We start from the raw sequence: 15,535 nt of genomic DNA on the forward strand, positions 1-15,535 counted from the left end.
ACACACTGAAATTATATTTAAGGAGCTGTTACTGTGCTCAGTAAGATACTATTTTAAGTTTTTAAGGAGTGCAGTTTCAAACCTTCAAGGTGGGGAGGACATTTTATGTTCTAGAGAAGAGGGCATAGTCACAAAGGCTCAAAGCACTGGACCATTTCCCACTTCAGGGTGAGTTTTCTTCTTGACCACAAGAAAGCAACAGCAGATTTTAAATCTTAAATACTTTCTTCCTTTTTCACTCAGGCCACTTGACTTTTGAAGTCTCCCAGTGGTGTTCTTGTGTTGAAAAGACTAGTTCCAATGAGGAGAATTACCATTTTAGGAAGAGCTGAGCATTTCTCTGATACTGAGAAAATAGAAATCCATAAGGATTTCAAAATCTGTTCCTAAATGTTGTGCGCTGTGAAGACAGTGTACCAATTGTTCTGCTAAATGAGTTGAACACACCTTTTTTTTTTTTTTTTTTAATAGTAGTGGCATAGGTGTCTACAGTTGGTCACTGCTGTAGTTGCAGGTCATGGCAGTAGCATTCTTTTCTTCACTTTCTAATTTATCAGTGTCTAACACTACAATTCTTTACTAACTTGTCTGTATTGCTTGTGTCAACTTAATAGTACCTTGTTGCTTTTAACTATTTGTGTAATGTAGGCTAACTGTGTAGATATTTCAAAGAAAGACAAGCGGGTCACAAGACGATGGAGAACAAAAAGTGTCAGCAAAGATGCAAAAATTCAACTTCAGGTACTGAATCCACAATGTTTTCCTTTTCACTGTACTTTTAGATTAACTTTTAAGCATGAACTGATATATTAACTGAAAGTAGTAATTCAATGTACTGTCTCTTATGTTCCTGATGATGCAAATTAAATCTCAATTGGTTGTTTAAAACCTAGACAAGATAGTGAAAAATGTATTGATTTTACTTTCATATGAAAACGTTGCCATCTAGGGAAAGGAAGAGAGGCTGAGCACTAGTCAGTTAAGGTGCAAAAAAGACGATATGCATGCAGCACACAAAGATTCTGGTATTTCCATCTTAAACTAGAAGAGAGGGACAGTTATGCAGGTGATGTCAAACTAAGAGCAGAAAACATGAATGAAATACTAAACGTGCCAGTTGCCTTTGTCAAAACGTGTACTAGGAATGTTACCAGTGAGCCCTATCTTATGAAACAGGCTACTATGGAAACAAATTGAATTAAACCAAAGAATAAATCATATGAAAAAAAAATAACAATTGACAAACAAATCATCCTGCCTTAGATCTGAAAAGAAAAAGCACAGAAATAAACATAGAAACCCTATGTCACTTCTGGATCCAGGGAATCTTGCTGTGTTTTGTCAGAAATAGTTGCATGTTTTGAAGCCTAATCCAAAAACTGCTTTATTTTTATAACTGAGCAACTGTTAATGAAGACTGTACTTCACAGACTTCAGGAGCTAACAATTACCACTGTGCTGTCTGCTGTGGAATAAATATGTCAGCAACTTCTGATTAATTTAAATACTTTGAAATTCATGCAGACTTGTGAAACCTTTACTGTGTTCCTCAGAGACATAATAAGGAATTTCTGTGACTCAGAGACACAGTAAGAAGTTCTCTGTGACTCGTTTAAGACTGACATTATTAAGGAAGGAAGACTGTAAGGAAAGAAACTTGGATTGCAGCTGTAGTATGTAACTTTTCTTTCTACCTGTTATTCTAGATTAAGGACAACGTGCTGAACCAAGAAATATCTGTTAGGTGTAAAAAGCTTTATTAACAAGGGAATTTTGGTGGTTGATGTCATACCCTATTACCTGCATGTGGAAGATCACTGTGTTTCCTTGTTGCTGAATAATGGTAGGCTACTAAAAATACCAGGGAAATGGATGCAAGCATTTTTGGAAAGGCAGAGGCAAAACCCACATTCTTCTTTCATACCACAGTGGTCTAAAGAAACTTCAGTAAAAAAAGTATAAATTATTAAGGCAACAATACGTGATGATCTAGGATCACAAGGAATTGTGAGCTATACCTGAGTTGCCTGTGCCCTGTCAAAGTGACACTGTGCTGGGCTTCCTGTGGGAGACTCAGTTTGGCACCTGATTCTCAGGATGCTGTTGGTGCTATGGGTCACTTTGCAGATTCCTCTGAGAGTTTGTATGCCTAGCACTGCTCTACTTTCGTCTGCCATTGCTGGAGAGATAGTGAACTCTGCTTAACTTGGGGCAGCTTTGACTCCTGACAAGTGTAGGGCTGGAAAATAAAAAGCTTATTTTATTAGAGCAAAGCATTAAATGATTGATGACTGACTGACAAATTAATTTGCAGGAAGACAGAAACAACAAAACAATTCTAAATTATGTACAGGATGAAGATTTTTTTTTTTTTGGCTGTTCTATTATCTTAACTAACTTGATTGGCTTGGTACACTCTTTTTAATTCCAAGGACTATTCTGTCCCAGGAATGGTCTAAAGCTGTGCTCTGTGGAAGATGGTCTCGTTCTGACTCTTGTGTTAATCGTAATTTGCTCATGCTGCTATTCCACTGGATTTCCTCATAGGTTGAAGTTGTTTTTTTAAGCTTGCTCTCCTGTGGTGTTTTTCTACTAACCATTTTTTCTAGCTTCATTCCATATAGGTAATTTTTTCAAGATTACTCCAACACTTTATAAACTATTATCCACTGCTTTGAATCACTGTCTAATTTGTGATTGTTTCTTCACGGACAGTACACATAGTTTGCTATTAAATAGTTGAGAGATTTGATGCCAAAAAAACTTTTGTTGCCCTATTCCTTTCCCCTTTCTTCCATACATATCATTAGTTTTTTGGGATAATACTAATAACAACATACTAACTTCCAGCTAGATGGACTATTAATTCCATTTGAAATATATGCACCAATTGATTGTAGAATAAGGAATTATTAATTATCAAAAAAGGACCTTTTGCAGTATGAGATTGAGAGCCAGAGAGCATGAAAATGAGGTGTTCTGTTCACGAATAGCAGGGAACAATGCTGTAATTTTTGCTAGCTCTGTGTCCACTGTGTAAGATGCAATGAGAAAATTCTCCCATCTAATGCCTATTGTACTCAAAATGAGTTAGTAAGATAGCTTTTGTGTGCCTGCTAATGCATTCCTGGAATATGAGTGCAAGGTCTGTGAAGAGTTTTAAATGTACTTCTTATGGTGAGGACAAGTTTGTCTACTTGCTTCTACTTGCTTTGTTTCTTAGAAACGTTTATTTGCCATTTAAGTATACCAGTCCTGTATGCACATAACTTTGCTTACTGTGGTTAATTCCGTGATAAAAGTGGAGTTGCTTCACTGAGAAAAATGAATCATAGCATGTATATATGTGCTTTTTAGAACTGGGGATTTAGTTTTGCTGAATTAACAGCTTAATTTACAAGCCTTTTCTCAGGAGAAAAACACTTGGGTTGTTTCTCTGAAGAAGGGTTGCTTATATAAGGGAGGTTTATTTTATTTTTTAAAAGTCTATTTTAAAAAGTCTTAAAGTAATTTACAACAACAGCTTAATCAGTCTGCATTCATTCTTTTGTACAAAAACTGACTTTTGGTTAAAGAACAATTTTACATTCCCATGATTGTCAAAGATCTTGAAAGGAAGAAAAAAATAGTACTGAACAGCAGCAAAATGAACTATCATTGATATAATTTCTTTCAGTGCTCACAGAAGTACAGTTCCAAGACTTAGTCGAGGGTAGATGGAAGGAGAATTTTATTTTTTTTTTTTAGCAGAACTATTTAGTACAGAATGATTTGAAAAGTCAGCTTGCTCTGCTGAGGTTTCCAGATCATGAATTAAACCTGGTTTATTACTCTTTGCATTAAATAAGTACTTAGTGACATGTTATTAATTGTAACTCAGATAATTACTTGGCTTTATGTTGTGTTTGGGGGTGGTGCTTCCGTGGAACTCCTTGTTTCAATTTTAGTAATGTCTACCTGCATTCAGAATCTTGCAGTTTAAGTGCTAAATATATACATTTGTGCGTCTCTATGTACATGTATGTATAAATTTGTCTCTATTGAACAGTAATAGTGTGTTCAGAACTCTCAGAGTGTAGACATACTTTTGTAGAGCACAAAGAGCTTTAAATTCTGCCCCCTCCTAATAAACTACATTATACTGTTCTTCACCATGATGTCCTAGTGTCTGAGTACCATTGCTATTCCTTTGATACCCAAGTTGCTTTCAGAAAGAGAAAAATGTATATGAATTTAAAACACTGAAATGGCTATAAATGCATATATAGATTAAGAATGTAAAGGAATTGAACATGTTTTTCTATAATAATAAGGTGGCTTTTTTAGTGTTATAAATTCATCCAAATACTTCAAAACAGCGATATGATGTTAGGTATTAAGTAGAAGGGCTTTGTGGTAAGCATGGGGCTGTTCTGCATCATGCCTACTTCATGCAGCGTATACACAACTTTGATGTACCATGATGGATTTTGTTATAAGTAATGTAAAAAATGAAGTTATGCAGCATGAAGCCATATGTTAGGCATGCAAAAGACACAGTTGTTGGAACACCTAGTTTTCGTTTGTGCTACTCTGTCTGAGATTTTGAATTGCTTTGAAAGCTAAGCCTTCAGTAATGTATAGAATGAGAAATAGGATCTTACAGAACACAAAAGGATGGTATGTGGTGAAAATGAAACGCAAACCCAAGTATGGACAGAGAAATGCCAGAAATGTGCACAGGAGTATTTATGTAAGGAAGCTCCCTGTAATGCACACACTCACATGTTTTACTACTGAGATGCATGCATCTTCAGTAACCATAGTTGATGCACTTCCACAGATGCCAAGTGATCTCTTTCAGAATTCATCTAGGTGGTGAAGTGAAGGAGTTTTTGTTTTAAGTTTTCTTCCACGCCATAGCATCTGTTTTGTTTTCTTATTCCATAATTGCATTATGACTCTGAATAGCAAAGCTAATAGAATTAATTTTTCTTTTTTTGTCCACTGCAGTCCAACTCTTCTGGAGATAACATTAGCGAAGTACCTAGCTATATAAGTCTCTGGCATACACAGGTGAGAACATATGATATGTTCTCAAAATGTGTAGGACATAAGAGTTAACAAAATTGAAATCCACTTAAAGACTCTCCCTCTCCCTTTTCTGATCACCTTTCATCTTCCTCTGTCCATCACCCCTTCCTTTCTCTTTCTCTACTTCCTTCTCTTCTTGCATTCACTGTCAGGAAGGGCCGGCACCGAAGGGCCAGTTCAGCACAACACGACGCCGGCAGAGACTAGCAGCTGCAGTGGCTACAACAGTGAGTGGATTTAAAAATCAAGGCATAGCTTGAAAGACGGGAAGCTGTGTAACTTGAATGCATAATAGGCTTACGAAGCTGGTTCTTGCACTTTATGGAGGTGTCCATGCTACCCATTCTGAGCTAAGTCACTTAAAAGTGATCAGGCCTGATACAAGTGGATATCACAGTTGGGGTTCTGAGCTTGTTTTCATGGTAATGTACCTCTTCCTTTATGCAATTGCAAGTGATGAACAGACTCGGGCCCTGCACTGTTTGAAAATAGCTTTATTATTTATTGAATATAGCTTATATTATTTAAAATGGACTGAAATGATCACATTTTGTTAAAAGATTCTCATAACGGTCTATAGAAAGACAGTGAAAATGAGATTTGCCACAAACAAACAAGAAATGATGACACTTCCTGGTGTTTTGTTTGTTTTTTTTTTTAGTAATGTAAGATTGGCCTTTTCATTTAAGGTACTTTAATTACATTCCATGATCCAAAAAAGTCATATTACTATTGCTAGTGTTGGTTTTTCACTTTTGCTAATTCTCCAAGCCTTTGACACACAATTTGGAGCTCTGAAATCAACATGCAGGCTACTAACTAGGAGTGGGTGATGCTATTTATGAAACTAAATTAGCATCGTAAGTATACCTTCAGCTGCTGCTTTGTCAGGAAGGCAATTATTAGGAATGCACAATATAGATTAGTCCCTCAAAGAATTAGTGAAACAGATGGGGAAGACATAAAGATATAGAAAAAAAGAGCTCTGTGCAACTGAAGAATAAAATGAGCTTTAAACACATACCTCTACCTAGCTCAGTCAGTCAACATCAAGCTAAAGTTTTCGGAGGTGTGCTGCTCCAGCCTATAGCTGAAATCCACTAGCTCAGATGTGGCTTCTGCTTAAGCCTGAATAACTTGAGCCCTGTTGCCAGAACCATGAACCTCATTTACTATTAGGTCGTCCTGAAAAATGAAAGAAATCAGTGCTCCTCCAGTACCCAAAATAACTTCTCTAAACTTAATCCCTTGTAATCAGTTGAAGCCATGTATAGATGCAGAATATCAGTCAAATATTGATTTGGGTGATCTTATCTTCTCTGCCATTGTAGCAAAGAAATAAACCCCCATCTCAGTTTGCTGTCTCTATAGTCTGGAAGATACAGAATTGCATCAGGTAAAATGCAGAAGGGAAAGGCTTGTGTTACAACCCACTGTACTGGGAACAGTCTGTCTCTATGTGAGCATGCAGTTCTGAAGAGGCTAATGAATGAGTGTTATTTCAGCCCTTGGAATAAATCAGAAAGTCAGGACATGGTGTACCTGAAATCATGTCTTCAAAAATGAGGAAGAAAAACTAGAGGGATGCATCAAGAAACTATGTACTTAAAAAGATAGAAAAACTAATAGGTAATCAAGGCAGCATCAGACCACCATGAGTGTAAAGAGAAAGCACTACAATGAGAGAAGAAAAAAAGGGAGGAGAGGTTCATAGGCACTGCTTCTTAGATAGATGGTTCTTCAAGAAAATGAATTTCTTTGCTGTTGATTTTTTTTTTTTTCCATTGTTTGTGAAAAGTAACTTGGAAACTCTTCCAAGATGCAGATGTGGAGAGTTCATATCAGTCAACAGTTAATTATTTTTGGTTCATGTATCTAAAGCAGTCAGCAAAGCAGCTACTTGTCTCTGACATGTCAGTGTGTGTTTCTTGCAAGCAGTGTGACGGTAATTGTAGAGCATATGAATGCTGTTTCTAGGACTGAAAATAAAATGTTCTTTTTTTTCAATAAACTTCACTAGAAAACATTGCTTTTCAGCCTGGCCAGCTGAGGTATGAGGCAGCAATGCTGTCTCTAGAAGGAATTTATTCTATATCCCTGTTAACAAAATCTTGATATGAGTCAAAAAGGAAGTAAAAAAAAAACACCTACTTTGTTGTATAAATAGAAATCAAAACAATGAGAGAAGAGGATAAAGTTTACACTGGTTAGGTGCTGTGAAATGGTTAGTCTGTGTTATATGTATATGGAAATTGAAGGGCAAGGTCGAAAATGGTATTGCCGGAATGTGCTCAAGATGTGGTTAATAGGTCCAGTAGGATTTTAAGGGAGAAACCTAAGATGGTTATTGGTGACAAACGTTATAGGGAGGGATTGGTAGAACTATTCTTTAATGTAATCAAATAACAAGGTACCAATTTTAGATACTGATGGCAGTATGTAACTTATCTGTTGATGTAAAAATATAGATATATCTATCTTAGTAATATGACTTTTTATTTTATCTGCTACTCTTAATCATGTCTCAGAAGGCACTTTTTTTTTCCTCCATTTTTCATATTTGAATAATTACACTGGGCTGCAGCATGGAAGTTTTTGATTTATACATTTGGTCAATATGATAAAATAAACTTGAATTTGTTTAACAATGCTTAATACTGAAGTAAAAAAATGTAGTTCTGCATGCATTCCCCTTTCATTTAGTTTTGAAAATTAGGTTCTTGACTGGATTTTTATACAAATATGTGCAAATGGTAAAATAAAAATGCACTGTCACGCACACACGTCACATGTAAAGCAGCATACATACATTGCTTATGGAACATATAGGTAACTATTCAGTACATGTGATATATTTATATGTAAAACTTATAAATAAGGTACGCACTTATATTTTTGTTTACTGTACTGGAAACTGTAGAAGGAAAAAAGTGAAAACTAATAAACGGAAGTCTTTACTGCATTTTACTTAACTGCATCTCTATGCATTAATTTGTAGCTCTTGTACTTCAAATGAAAATTAAGTGAACATTTATTTGTGGTTTTTTTTTATTTGATAGAAAATGGAAAGACCACATGATTTTCCCTTTTCATTGTTGCGTGTAGAGTGGTTTCTACTTCAGGTGTAACAGTGGTTTTCAGATTGATAGGGAGATTAATTTTCCATGATACATTTGAGAATAGTATCCTATCTCTACTCTGTGGAGGAACTTGCATGCTGGTACTCGAAAAATGGATTCATACTATGTGGACTCCAACAACGATATACAAGGAAGCGTGTGTTGTGGCTAAATTTTCTAGTTGTCTTTTAAGCATTAGGAAATGACCAGTTTTTGTGAATGTTAGAATTGGAGTATTCTACTGCTAGCAATTAGCTCAATACTTAGGCTATTTTTGTCTGTTTCAGTGAAAGTTTTCAAGAACTACAAGGAATTCTGCATCAACTGTGCTGTGATTTAGGACAGTAAAAAGTTACATGTTTGTTCTTCACATTTCAACCAAGCACTTTTTTTTTTTTTCAGAAGGAATAATTTATATTTTGCTTCAACGGAATTTAAAAGTTGGTTTGCTTCTTAAACAATACATCTTTACTGTTTCTTGCTGTAGGTCCCTTTCAGTGCCACAATGTCCCCAGTTCGGCTGCATTCGTCCAATCCCAACCTTTGTGCAGATATCGAGTTCCAGACCCCCCCAAGCCATGTAACAGATCCTCTGGAGTGCTCTACAGAGTACATGAAGCTTCAAGAAGAATTCTGCCTGATGGCACAAAAAGGTAACTAGAAACGTCAAACCTTTACTTTACTGTGCTTTTCTGTTGTGTTTCGTTATTACCTTGACTTTATCGTGGCCAAGATGTTCATCTGTGTTAGATGATACCAGAAAAGAATTTAGAGCTGGTCGGGTGATTTACTTAAAGATTACGTATATTATCCTTCATATATTTTGTGTGGATGTTGTGAATATGGAGAAAGGTAAACCCTCAAATGAGGGCTTTCCTTTAGAAAAAATTTGAACTTGTTTTTGCACCGTGTAAATACATGATTGATATTGGAAACATTTGGTTTTATCTCTTCCAAAAGACAAATCAAAGTGTCACTAATGCATAACCTTGTGCAGGGATTTTTTTCTTTCTGGGTGCAAATTTTTGTGAGAGATTCTCTGCGTCTATCGATGCAACGAAGGTAATGTTTACTACTAAAATGTACTTTAGAAATGTCACCGCATTGCCAAAAAAAAAAAAAGGTTCTGCAGATTGAAAAAGGCTTTTAAATAGTATTTGCAATCAGTTTGCTATGTGTTACGTAAAAAATGCAGGAAAAATATGACACTACTTAAAAAATAAAGTCTATTTGAAGACAAAGTAAGCCTTGTTATTGATGCAATATTAAGTCTTTTCTTAGCCAAACTTCAGATTTTATTACCCTGAAACATTAAAAAAAGGAAAAAAGAGAGCCTCAGACACAGATTTTCCAAATATACAATTTTTCATTCACTCAGCATCAAGAATATACTTAAATAAGGTGTGAACATATTGTATATATGTTGCAACTCTAAGAAGCAAGTGGCTGTACTTAATCTGGATACACATTACTTGAAGTTCATTCAGGCCTGTATTTCAAATTTCTGTATGTGTGGGATAGAAATCTCACTCTGTCTTTATTGCTAAAGTATTTTAATAAATGTAAATATGTATTTCCATATCTGAGAAAACACTTGTTATCTTTTTTTTTTCTTTAGTGCATTCGCTTTTGAAGTCTGCCTTCAACAGCATAGCTATAGAGAAGGAGAAGCTTAAGCAGATCGTCTCGGAACAGGATCTTACAGGTCACAATGCTCAAATAGCACACCTCAGACAGTCCCTTTCTCAGGTATGTTCTTGATTGGATTGCAAGCTCAGCTGATTTGCCAGATGCACTGTTTCTGTTTTGGCTATTCCCTGAGGTAGGGGAAGCCAAAAGAACGAGGTTCTTAACCAGAAATATGGCATATATTCTGCTGTGGACATGAGAACATAGGTCCAACCTCAGTGCATGTGGAGGATATATATCTTTTTTTCTTTTTGTAAGCATGTATTTATTATAGTTTTCCAAGGTAAAACAAGAGTATCAACAATTTTTATGGGAATGATAGATATCTTTTTTGGCGCCACCTCTAGCGCATTCTAAGAGATACTCTAGTTTTTTTTAAATTGAGTTTTAAATTTTGACTGTGTATTTTCAGATTTGTTTTATATGTCCTTGTCTCCAACTGCAAAAGGAATTATGTGTTAAAGAATAATCATGGGTAAACAGGATTTTCAAATCCGAACCTGTTATTGGCCAGTGTCTCTCCCACTTAAGCTGAAGGAAAATTTGTCATTGGCTTTAGTTGGGCAGAAGAGATGGAGCAACAGTAAGTGCTTTGGTGGAGTACCCTACACCATTTTGTGAGATGTATTTTCAGGTTGCAAAACAACTCCAGTGTTTCAATTTAGAAAAGCTTGTGCAAGCAAGAAATGACAGCAGAGGTGTAGGGGCAAATAGAACTTGACCCAAAAGTGAAGACAATTTCATGCATTACTATTGTTACTGAGTTGTATTTTTTTGCTGTGAAATTAAAACTGAGGCATAATGCTTCTGTAGACATAGATGTGTGATGTTACATAGATTGATTACTGCATATGGCAGTAAAGAAAGATTAAGGCCAAAATATAATGGTAACCATTTATTGTCACTGATACAAATTTAACCAAGACTTGCGGAAACTTGCCAGCAGCTGGTATAAAATAAATGGTGGTATGTTCCTCTTATTCGTGGCCTCCAGTGTCAGTCTAAAAATCACTGTCACTCATCAGTTCACTGTCTCAATGGGCAGTAAATGGAAGTTTAGCATAGTCAGTCTCTTGACCAGGTTTTGGCAGTTTAGGAAGCTACAGCCCAATCGATGTTAGTGGTCTTACCTTACATTTTCCCTTCCATGTGAACATGCCCAGGTCATTTCAGAACAAAGCAAAATGGCATAGTTTAAACTGTCTTCAGTGACTGTTAAAACCTATTTTACTTTGATCCTACATTGTTTCAGTGCAATCATGTAATCTGTTCCAGGGACAGGAGCAGAAAGATTGTGACTGTGGTAACAATAACTGCCCACTACAACAGTATGTCTGCTGTTCTGTTATTCCCAGTGTGAGGGATACATTAGGTTTATGTCAATTCATGTTCTGGGTGTATAACATACTATGCTTTTTTGGATTTCAACATGCATGTACATGTTGAAACATGTCACAACGTGACAACAGTCACGTCCTTCTAGACATCACGCGATGTGTATATGCACCCGTGTTTATAATCTAGCTTGGGCATTAAAGGAGGAGGAAGATTAGCAGATACCCGGCACCATTTACATTTTACTGGCATCAATTTATTTTGTGGTCCATAGTTTTTTGTGAGCACACACATGCAAATACAGCAGCTTGGTCTGGACAGGCAGACGTCCAGTGATGCTAGTCATTTTTGTTGTTTTCTCCTGAAAAGCAAGCAGTTTCCTTCTGTGGGCTCTAAGAGTTGACAACTATCGTTCAGAAAGTGCTGTTGAGCCGTAAATCAAGAATTGTTGGTTCCTTTTCATTGCTCTGCAGTTTCGTAAGCTACTGGCATAGCTACTGAAGAGCTACTTGAAGAATTAAGGTAGAATGCAGCTTAAATTGTGGGAAGGTATCGGTGCCCTCTGACCCTAGAAAATAATTGATAGCAAGCTGGTGAAAAGACGAAATAATGTTATAGGGGGTCTTGAAATGGGTATTTGCTTATAAATGAAAGAAATTGGGTTCTGTGACTTTTTTTACAACGTTTCTGAGATTAAGATTTTTTTAAAAATATTTTTTGGCTGTTTAACACTTTTTTTAATTTGTAAATAAAATGTGCGATTTTTATTTTAAGGCTCTCAACCAGAATGCTGAACTAAGGAGTCGCTTGAACAGAATACATTCAGAATCTGTTATTTGTGATCAGGTTGTCAGTGTAAATATTATCCCTAGCCCTGATGAGGTAAGACTTCAGCCTTTAATGGGTTTAGAATATGATCAAACCCTGCTGTTCCTCACTAATAGCTAAAACACATTATCAGATCTCTCAGGCTGGAAATTGGATATCTGTAGATGTTTTCAGACCATACTTTTTCTACATAAAATTTGAACTTTTGTCTTTGCATATGTCAGGGCTCACGAAAGAACTACATTCTCTGCAGAGAAATAGGGAGGGATTGCAGCTTTGTGGGAATTAATGAGGTTTTACTGTAATGTAACACACAATAACACAGTAGGTAACTATTTCTGTATCGTCTCTTGCCAAATCAATAGAGTAGTGTAGTGTCTAATGGCAAGTGATTAGGTTTAATATCTTGAGTAGTGTTCAAAGGGTTCAGTGCATGAACCAAGCACTATACTAAATGTCTTGCTTTCTTCAGTCAACGGATAATCAAATGTGTTACAAATCAGTCTCCCTTGTGAGAAGGACACATCTGAATTTGTGACCTGTAATATGTTGCAGTTAGTACTGTCATTTTGACAGCCATTCTGCTTGTATTTTACTGAAATACTTTACATCTGTCACTTCCATTCATTATTTTCTATGCATACATCATTTCAATTAACATACTGTGGTTTCCTATTTTTTTTTCCAAGAAGAAAGGCAAGTGAAAATCTGTTTCTGGTTACTTTATTTGATTTTTCAAAACATCCCATTTTTTGAATGCTGGAGACTGACAAAGAGAAGATGGAGGTGGCACAGTGCCAGGGCACGACAACCTGTGGTTGAAACAGCTGACAGTGAAGTTCTGAGCAATGACTGTCTCTTCCATTTTGTATTTTTTGCTGCTTAGCTGTTTCTTTTTTAATATGTTATCTTCATACAGGTGTGTCTGACTGAAAAAGAGTTTCCAAGAGGATCCCAGGTCTCTCTTTCTTTTTTGTTAATATAACCTTTAGTTTATGGAATACGCTTTAGTGAGCATCTTTTGTTTGTATTTTTCCATGTCCCTCGGGTTGATACAGAAACTTAAAATTTTAACTACTTTTTGTAAACATAACACTGAAATGAGCTGTTTCCATTATAATTCTTCAAACACCGTAAATCATCCACAAGCTTATAAACCTCAGTTAAAAAGGATGAATTTTTGACCTCCTGGCTTGTTTGTGACTTTTTTTTTATTGTCAGTGCATTTTGAGGCACCTGTATAGAAATAGGATGAAGGTGTCAACAGAGTCATTTGCAGGACTTCCAGAGTAATGTTAATGGAGATAATATTCCAATATGAAAAGAAACTGTGTTTCAAACACATTGTATTATCCCAGAAACATGCTGTATAAATTAAGGGATTAAATAAGAAGTCTGTTTGCCTCCACAGCAGCTGGTGCTTTAGTGGAATAATTCAGAGAGAGAGAGAAGCTTAAATATTTTGTTCCTCCTTTTTAAAAGCTTGTAGAGTAACATGCTGAAACATGGCATTTCTCTCATCAAATAAGAAGAGGAAGAAATGTTCAACTATTTAAATTAGCTTGCCCCTGAATTGATATCCACAGAGCACAGTTTGGGAATTCTTGCATTTGCAGTTCTCTTTAAAATAAACCATAGAGAATTAATTCCCGCTAGTAATTGTGAATCAGTGTTAATCACTTAATTCAAATGAGATTTTGGAATACGTAGCCTATCTTTCTGGGTATTCAAACTTTTCAAACATTCATTACTAGACTAGTTAACAAGTCTACGTATTTTGAAGGTAATGTATAACTCTCTAGCCTTATTGAGTTTTTGGAGCTGGGTCCAAGTACTGTTAGTTGTTATGATGAGGTATCTTTCATCTGAATTTCATAGTTGAACTCATTTGACACAGTGCAGCTATTATCCACCAAAGCATTCCTTTGCATATAGAACTAGCTCTGTAATTATTCACTGCTGAAGATTAGTAGCGGGTGCAGCTTAGAAGCAGGCTTTAAATGAAGACATGTATCTCACTGCTCAGATTGCACTTTATTTTGTAATTGTTCCAGCCTCGCTTATTGAGTACACGAGAAACCCTACTAAAATATTATCTCTACTGTCTTTTCCTATATGTGACACAGAAAAATATTCAGTTCATTTACCACTTTTATGCGTATTTCTTTATTATTAGAAGTAATATTTATATTTCTCTACATTATTTACAGACGGGTGAACAAATTCATGTCAGTTTGCCGTTGTCTCAGCAAGTTTCTAATGAGAGCAGGCTCTCTATGTCTGAATCGGTGTCGGAGTTCTTTGATGCACAGGAGGTGCTTTTGTCTGCTAGCTCGTCAGAAAATGAGGTAGGCTATGATAGTGTACTGCAGCTTTGCTGTCAGAAAGATTCAAGTATTGATGTCACTAGTGAATGGTTATTTTTTAATGCCATTTAGAATAAAAAGGTATCAAAACGCATAAGGTTTAGATAAATTTGCCTGAGACTCGTTTGTGATGGGCTGCAGAGGTTCTCTGAAATTTAAAACTGAGCTGGGAAGTTGTATCAATAATTCATGTTCATTACATGTTCTTAGTAGACTGTGTCAGTTTCAGGCAAAGATGACTGCAGCAATTAGGTCTGACTATGTGGTCAACTAATTTAGATTTTAAAGTATTCATTAAAAATAAAACAAAACAAAGTTGTTCTATCATATTGAAGTTATTCTCTGTAGTCAGAGAAGTAGACAAGTGTCAAAAATTGTCTCATTGAAGCTCAAAGGTGACCCTGCATTATGTGGCTGCCCTCAACTTTCCCATGGTATTTGAGCTAACTGCAATATTTTACAGATTGGCACTTCAGCATCCCGTTGGAGATGTGCACAAGACAGACAGAGATAAACAATTTTTTTATTGTTCTAAGAAAAGAAGTTTGAACAAAATTTTTAAAAGTAGTTTTAACACTGATATAGTTCTTGTTTTTCAAAATGATAGGTCAGTGTTTGTATTTGTGTCTGCTGAAATGTACATTTTAATGTTTGATTCTGTATGAAAAAACTTAAGTCTCACCATCTCTTCTCACCTCCTATCCCCTATTTGTTATGCTGTTACCTTCTAGTCCTTTTGATCTCATTTGGAGTCACCCTTTTGTAAATGTAATATCTGTATTTGGCTTCATAATAAGCAATGCAGAAACAATAAGGAGAGCATGTTGGTGCATTGGAAATATGGCTGACTGAAATCTCTGGTTGATATAGTTGAGATCTCTAATTGTGTGCCGATTATATATTTGAATATTTTTGTTTCAAGTAATTGTGTGTATAATTTTTTAGTAAACTTTATATACATTTGAATTAATTGGTATTTTATTTATGTTTTAGGCTTCTGATGATGAATCTTACATCAGTGATGTGAGTGATAATATATCTGAGGACAACACCAGTGTTGCAGACATTTCTCGGCAAAGTATACTGCTACATTTTGAACTTTGGCAAATTATGTCGATTTTGTGA

General features: G+C 35.8%; 1 protein-coding gene across 3 annotated transcripts in view; it reads left to right on the plus strand.

The window, feature by feature from the left end:
• Window positions 1–15,535, plus strand: part of OSBPL6 (oxysterol binding protein like 6) — a 93,656-nt gene that overhangs the window by 54,459 nt on the left and 23,662 nt on the right. Inside the window, exons 11-19 of one of the 3 annotated variants that reach the window (XM_042875043.1) lie at window positions 649–741; window positions 4,993–5,055; window positions 5,226–5,300; window positions 8,680–8,845; window positions 9,811–9,941; window positions 11,991–12,098; window positions 12,964–13,002; window positions 14,255–14,392; window positions 15,404–15,488. In XM_042875043.1, coding sequence (XP_042730977.1) covers window positions 649–741; window positions 4,993–5,055; window positions 5,226–5,300; window positions 8,680–8,845; window positions 9,811–9,941; window positions 11,991–12,098; window positions 12,964–13,002; window positions 14,255–14,392; window positions 15,404–15,488 — 898 coding nt within the window. The remainder of the gene's footprint in view (window positions 1–648; window positions 742–4,992; window positions 5,056–5,225; window positions 5,301–8,679; window positions 8,846–9,810; window positions 9,942–11,990; window positions 12,099–12,963; window positions 13,003–14,254; window positions 14,393–15,403; window positions 15,489–15,535) is intronic. The other 2 variants (XM_042875044.1, XM_042875045.1) reach the window with 2 other exon arrangements.

Source organism: Lagopus leucura, unplaced genomic scaffold (genome assembly GCF_019238085.1).
Source record: "Lagopus leucura isolate 7727_CA_CO unplaced genomic scaffold, USGS_WTPT01 Super-Scaffold_100012, whole genome shotgun sequence".
NCBI lineage: Eukaryota > Metazoa > Chordata > Aves > Galliformes > Phasianidae > Lagopus > Lagopus leucura.